Source organism: Oncorhynchus nerka, linkage group LG11, assembly GCF_034236695.1.
Source record: "Oncorhynchus nerka isolate Pitt River linkage group LG11, Oner_Uvic_2.0, whole genome shotgun sequence".
Taxonomy (NCBI): Eukaryota; Metazoa; Chordata; class Actinopteri; order Salmoniformes; family Salmonidae; genus Oncorhynchus; species Oncorhynchus nerka.
This window is the reverse complement of record NC_088406.1, coordinates 39,075,320-39,082,082: the sequence shown is the minus strand read 5'-3', so window position 1 is coordinate 39,082,082 and position 6,763 is coordinate 39,075,320. Positions and strand designations below refer to the sequence as shown.

Here is a 6,763-nt window from a genome sequence, read left to right as displayed (position 1 = left end):
CGTGGCTCGACGACTCATTGCGAGCTCACAGAACAGGGCTCCGGGCAGCCGAGCGGAAATGGAGGAAAACTCGCCTCCCTGCGGACCTGGCATCCTTTCACTCCCTCCTCTCTACATTTTCCTCCTCTGTCTCTGCTGCTAAAGCCACTTTCTACCACTCTAAATTCCAAGCATCTGCCTCTAACCCTAGGAAGCTCTTTGCCACCTTCTCCTCCCTCTTGAATCCTCCTCCCCTCCCCCTCCTCCCTCTCTGCAGATGACTTCGTCAACCATTTTGAAAAGAAGGTCGACGACATCCGATCCTCGTTTGCTAAGTCAAACGACACCGCTGGTTCTGCTCACACTGCCCTACCCTGTGCTCTGACCTCTTTCTCCCCTCTCTCTCCAGATGAAATCTCGCGTCTTGTGACGGCCGGCCGCCCAACAACCTGCCCGCTTGACCCTATCCCCTCCTCTCTTCTCCAGACCATTTCCGGAGACCTTCTCCCTTACCTCACCTCGCTCATCAACTCATCCCTGACCGCTGGCTACGTCCCTTCCGTCTTCAAGAGAGCGAGAGTTGCACCCCTTCTGAAAAAACCTACACTCGATCCCTCCGATGTCAACAACTACAGACCAGTATCCTTCTTTCTTTTCTCTCCAAAACTCTTGAACGTGCCGTCCTTGGCCAGCTCTCCCGCTATCTCTCTCAGAATGACCTTCTTGATCCAAATCAGTCAGGTTTCAAGACTAGTCATTCAACTGAGACTGCTCTTCTCTGTATCACGGAGGCACTCCGCACTGCTAAAGCTAACTCTCTCTCCTCTGCTCTCATCCTTCTAGACCTATCGGCTGCTTCGATACTGTGAACCATCAGATCCTCCTCTCCACCCTCTCCGAGTTGGGCATCTCCGGCGCGGCCCACGCTTGGATTGCGTCCTACCTGACAGGTCGCTCCTACCAGGTGGCGTGGCGAGAATCTGTCTCTCACCACGTGCTCTCACCACTGGTGTCCCCAGGGCTCTGTTCTCGGCCCTCTCCTATTCTCGCTATACACCAAGTCACTTGGCTCTGTCATAACCTCACATGGTCTCTCCTATCATTGCTATGCAGACGACACACAATTAATCTTCTCCTTTCCCCCTTCTGACGACCAGGTGGCGAATCGCATCTCTGCATGTCTGGCAGACATATCAGTGTGGATGACGGATCATCACCTCAAGCTGAACCTCGGCAAGACGGAGCTTCTCTTCCTCCCGGGAAGGACTGCCCGTTCCATGATCTCGCCATCACGGTTGACAACTCCATTGTGTCCTCCTCCCAGAGCGCTAAGAACCTTGGCGTGATCCTGGACAACACCCTGTCGTTCTCAAATAACATCAAGGCGGTGGCCCGTTCCTGTAGGTTCATGCTCTACAACATCCGCAGAGTACGACCCTGCCTCACACAGGAAGCGGCGCAGGTCCTAATCCAGGCACTTGTCATCTCCCGTCTGGATTACTGCAACTCGCTGTTGGCTGGGCTCCCTGCCTGTGCCATTAAACCCCTACAGCTCATCCAGAACGCCGCAGCCCGTCTGGTGTTCAACCTTCCCAAGTTCTCTCACGTCACCCCGCTCCTCCGCTCTCTCCACTGGCTTCCAGTTGAAGCTCGCATCCGCTACAAGACCATGGTGCTTGCCTACGGAGCTGTGAGGGGAACGGCACCTCAGTACCTCCAGGCTCTGATCAGGCCCTACACCCAAACAAGGGCACTGCGTTCATCCACCTCTGGCCTGCTCGCCTCCCTACCACTGAGGAAGCACAGTTCCCGCTCAGCCCAGTCAAAACTGTTCGCTGCTCTGGCCCCCCAATGGTGGAACAAACTCCCTCACGACGCCAGGACAGCGGAGTCAATCACCACCTTCCGGAGACACCTGAAACCCCACCTCTTTAAGGAATACCTAGGATAGGATAAAGTAATCCTTCTCACCCCCCTTAAAAGATTTAGATGCACTATTGTAAAGTGGCAGTTCCACTGGATGTCATAAGGTGAACGCACCAATTTGTAAGTTGCTCTGGATAAGAGCGTCTGCTAAATGACTTAAATGTAAATGTAAATGTAATACAGAGATACAGAGAGAGAGAGAGAGATACAGAGAGAGAGATACAGAGAGAGAGAGAGAGAGAGATACAGAGAGAGATACAGAGAGAGAGAGAGATACAGAGAGATACAGAGAAAGAGAGAGAAAGAGAGAGAGATACAGAGAGAGACAGCGAGAGAGAGAGAGAGAGAAGTAGGAACACTACAGTACAGAGACTCTCAGAGACTTTAAAACTACGGCTGTCAGGGTCAGGTCAAAGACATGCTGGTCAGACTCAGACAGACGGGGAGAGAGAGAGAGCGAGAGAGAGACAGAGAGAGAGACGGAGAGAGAGAGACAGTAACAGACAGAATATCTTGTTGAGTCCACAGGAGGAGGGGAGACTGTCAGACACTCAATTTCACAGAATCACTCGGTAACTCCAGGAGATTGGATGGTAGAGAGAGAAGAGGACCAATCAAATGCCAGGGTTGGACAGGAGGGCGGGAAGATGTCTGAGTGACATTGTTTCTTACCAGTAGAGGGAGACCTGAGTACTTCTGAGGCATGGAGCATCACAGGATGATATAGTTGAACTAGTTATACACACACACACACACACACACACACACACACACACACACACAACTCCCCCAATGAATTAGGGAGTTTTTCCTAGCAACCGTGTTTCTACATCTGCATGTCTTGCTGTTTGGGGTTTTAGGCTGAGTTTCTCAACACTTTGTGACATCGCCTGATGTAAAAAGGGCTTTATAAATACATTTGATTGATTACAGAGTATACACACCATTCATCAATACAGAGTACCTTAGTGCACAATGACAGGAGATGGTACCTGGGATCTGAAACCAGCAGCCAGCTCAGTTCACTTCTATTGCAACTTTCAGAATACCTGTGTGTGTGTTACTTACGTAGTTTCTCCAGTATCTCTTCATCAGACATCTTCTTGCGTGTTTTGTCTGCGGGCCGTGGCAGTGATGGACCAGGGGAGGGGCTAGTGGGGGGCGTGATTGCGGATGTGGCACCCTCCGGAGGTGGGGGGGAGATAGGCGACGTGGCAACGTCTCTGGTGGGAGGGGCTGGGAGGGGATCTATCACAGAACGAGTGTATATCTGAGGAGAGAGAGAGAGAAAGAGAGAAAGAGAAAGAGAGAGAGAGAGAGGAGAGAAAGAGAGAAAGAGAGAGAGGGGAGGGAGAGAGAGAGAGAGATGAGAGAAAGAGAGGATAGAAATAGAGAGAGAGAGAAAGAGAGAAAAGAGAGAGGAGAGAAAGAGAGAAAAAGAGAGAAAGAGACAGGAGGGAGAGAGAGAGAGAGAAAGAGGGGAGCGAAAGAGAAAGAGAAAGAGAGAGAGAGAGGAGAGAAAGAGAGAGAGACGGAGAGAGAGAGAGAGAGAGAGAAGAGAGAGAGAGAAAGAGAGAAAGGGGAGGGAGAGAGAGGAGAGAAAGAGAGAAATAGAGGGGAGAGAAAGAGAGAGGAGAGAAAGAGAAAGAGAGAGAGGGAAAGAGAGAGAGACGGAGAGAGAGGGAAAGAGAGAGGGGAGAGAAAGAGAGAGGGAGGGAGGGAGGGAGGGAGAGAGCAAGAAGGACTGTTAGCCTTCTGAGCTATAGCTTATGCAATTGGTGGTCTACCAAACCACCTGTTACAGTTCCTGTTCCTGATGTTATGTGTCTGTGTGTGTCCCAGTCAGGTGCAATGAGCTGCTAAATCACCGTGGCAACAGTGGTGCCATGGCAGTATCCCTGTCTGGGACACCACTTCACTTTGGACCGAAAGGCCACTCTCAGCCAATCAGAGAACAGACTGTTGGTGAGGACCAGCACGAGGAGTGTTACTTTATTTACCCTGTCTGGAGCCAGGGGGCTGAGTGTGTGTGTGTGTGTGTGTGTGTGTGTGTGGCGCATGTCTTACTGATTTAGTGTGTTCTGGTCGGGGAGCGACAACAGGAGGGGGTGTGGCCTCATCTTCATCCTCGTCTTCAGATACGGTTGCTATGGCGGGCGTCTCTGACACAGCCTTGGAGCTCTGAGGAGGACGCGACATCACTTTCAGTTAGTTCGCTTTCTTTTCCTGTTATTAATACTCCCTCTCCTTCTCCCTCCCCTTCTCCCTCTCTCCTCCTGACTGACTGTGACAGCAGGACAGCCAGAAAGATAGAGAGCGTGAATGAAAGGAGTAAAATATGCTGACTCACAGACAATGCAGAAACAGGGAGAGGAGAAAGAGAGAAATAGAGCCAGGGAAGAATCTGTCATTCGTCACACCTCTCCTCTCCATTTCTTCCTCTGCTACCATCTCTTATCCTCTCATTCTCTCTGTTTATCCCCTGTTTTTCTCTATCCCTCCTCTCCTATTCGCCATTCTTCATCTATGGCAGATGCCCTAAACACACATTGATAGTTGAGCAAACAAAGATGTGCGTCTCAAAATGCACCCTATTCCCACTATAGTGCACTACTTTTGACTGTGGCTCATAGGTCAGAATTGTGGCTATGAGCCCTGATCAAAAATTGTGCACTAAATATGGAAAAGGGTACCATTTGGGACTAAAGCATAGATGTGTCAGGAGACTTACAGAAGTGTTGGAACAGCTATAGTTGTCTGAACTCTTGTCTGTGGAGAAGGAAAACAGGAAGGAGGAGAAGAAAGACAATATGAAGAGATCAAGTTCTGATAGTGAGTTGTGAATGTGTGTGTGTTCACATGTGAATGCGTGTGCGTTTGTTTGTATGTATACATGCTAGTGTGTGTGCGCATGTGTGTCTGTGTGTGTGTGTGTGTGTGTACCTGTAAAGCTCATGTATTTCTGGCTGTTGTTGGTCTCCTTGGAGTCGTAGAATTTGAGAACGTCAAGGACAGCCTGAGGATTCTTCTTCTGTTCCAGCTTAGTGATGTTAGAGGTTTGGAGCAACCGAGCCCATTGCTCCGGCATGCCCTACACACACAGACACACAGTAACAAGAGAGAGATGTCTGCAGTGGTCAGAGAACTGGGTCATATCTCCATCCTACACTATCATCCCCTTCTCTGCCTTGCTCTTTCCTCCTCTGCCTCGCTCTCCCTCTACTCACTCGCTCCATTCCCCCTAAGATCACCCCCTATTACAGACAGACAGGGAGAAAGAGGGATTGAGGGAGAAAGAGACATTGAGGGTGGGTAATAGTGAAATAGAGACGATGCGGTCTGAAATGGCTCCATATTCCCTATACAGAGCACACACATTTGACTGGAGTCCTATGGGCCCTTGTCAAAGTAGTGCACTATATTAGGTATTAGAGCACCATTTGGGATGCAAACAGAGAGAGATTAGGAGTAAGTGGAGGTATTGTGCTGTAGCTAGTTAGCCTGTTTTCTTCAGTCCAAATCTAAAGTCATTCCTGCTCTAACTCAGTTACCAGTCTGCTGTCCAGAAAACAGATCCTCCTACTCAGGCCAGGGTTGATCAGCTGAATCATAGTTACACACTCTACTAGATACAGACCATAGATCTAGAGAAAATAGACCCTTCCAGATACAGACCCTAGATCTAGAGCATATAACCCCTTCCAGATACAGACCCTAGATCTAGAGTACATAGACAGACCCTAGTAGAGCATAGATATAGAGCACATAGACAAACTCACTGTGAACTCTCCAGTGACTGCATCGAAGCCCACGTGGATGGTGTGTTCAAAATCAGAAGGCAGAGAGATCTCCGGACGCTCCTTCTTCTTGTTGGCTGAGAGAGAGAAGGGGGTGAGAAAGATGAGGAGAGAAAGAGAGAGAGGGAGCATATTGATAGAGGCAGCAGCAGAGTCTCTTGAGAGAACATCCCCCCCTGAGGCTCATGGGAAGATTAACCAAGCTACAGCAAGGGATCCTGGGGGATTTGGATGTCTGTCATATTCCCCCTGGTTACCTCCCTTGGCTGTACAGTTGCACACGCACGCACAGTTGAACACATGCATGTTCACATGTCACACACACAACTCACTCTTGTCTCCTCCTCCTGTCAGGATGGACATGATGGAGCGATCTTTCTTCTTCCTGTCCTCTGGGTTGGGGGGAAGGGGCTTGGAGCCATGGGGGGCAGGATCTTTGCTGCAGGAGCCAATCAGAGTGCTGGTGTTCCTCATGGGCGGGGCTGGGGGCTTGTCCTCGACGTCCCCATTGTCAGACATCTTCACCAATCACACGCCGGCTGCTGCTGGAACAACCAATAAACATGAGGTCACAGAACATTACCAGTCTATCAACTAACATGACGTTAATTCATTAGCTAATCAACTGACGGAACATTTATCCTGTCAGCTAACAGGACAACACCAGTCCACTTACCTGTCAGCTGACAGAACATTATTCCACTAGCCCATCAGCTGAAAGAGCATTAGTCGACTAGCCTATCAGCTAACAGAACACAGCTAGGAGGACTACCAGTCTATAGTTAACTAGCTGGTACTCTGTTTGATCTGCAAACACACACATCATTTACAGGCCAGTTTCCCGGATACGGAGTGTGTGTGTGTCTACACGCTGCAAACACCAACCACTGAGTCACAATCCAGGAAGAGAAAGACACACACACACACACGCCTGCTGCCTCTGCTCACACACTTATTCTCAGAGCCATTGGACTTAGAGAAAGGAACAAGCTCATAACTAGTTGTACCACAAACATCTAAAACTGCTCACAGATTCACACACACACACAGATTCTCACACA

At 49.7% G+C, this 6,763-nt stretch overlaps 1 protein-coding gene across 4 annotated transcripts in view; it reads right to left on the bottom strand.

Annotated features, from left to right (window-relative positions):
- Nucleotides 1–6,763, bottom strand: part of LOC115137783 (serine/threonine-protein kinase PAK 1-like) — a 46,604-nt gene that overhangs the window by 10,143 nt on the left and 29,698 nt on the right. For 2 of the 4 annotated variants that reach the window (XM_065024506.1, XM_065024504.1), the window contains 6 exons: nucleotides 6,035–6,247; nucleotides 5,685–5,779; nucleotides 4,849–4,996; nucleotides 4,637–4,674; nucleotides 3,973–4,086; nucleotides 2,974–3,175 (listed from right to left, as the gene is read on the bottom strand). In XM_065024506.1, coding sequence (XP_064880578.1) covers nucleotides 2,974–3,175; nucleotides 3,973–4,086; nucleotides 4,637–4,674; nucleotides 4,849–4,996; nucleotides 5,685–5,779; nucleotides 6,035–6,221 — 784 coding nt within the window. In that variant the 5' untranslated portion in view covers nucleotides 6,222–6,247. The remainder of the gene's footprint in view (nucleotides 1–2,973; nucleotides 3,176–3,972; nucleotides 4,087–4,636; nucleotides 4,675–4,848; nucleotides 4,997–5,684; nucleotides 5,780–6,034; nucleotides 6,248–6,763) is intronic. The other 2 variants (XM_065024505.1, XM_065024503.1) reach the window with 1 other exon arrangement.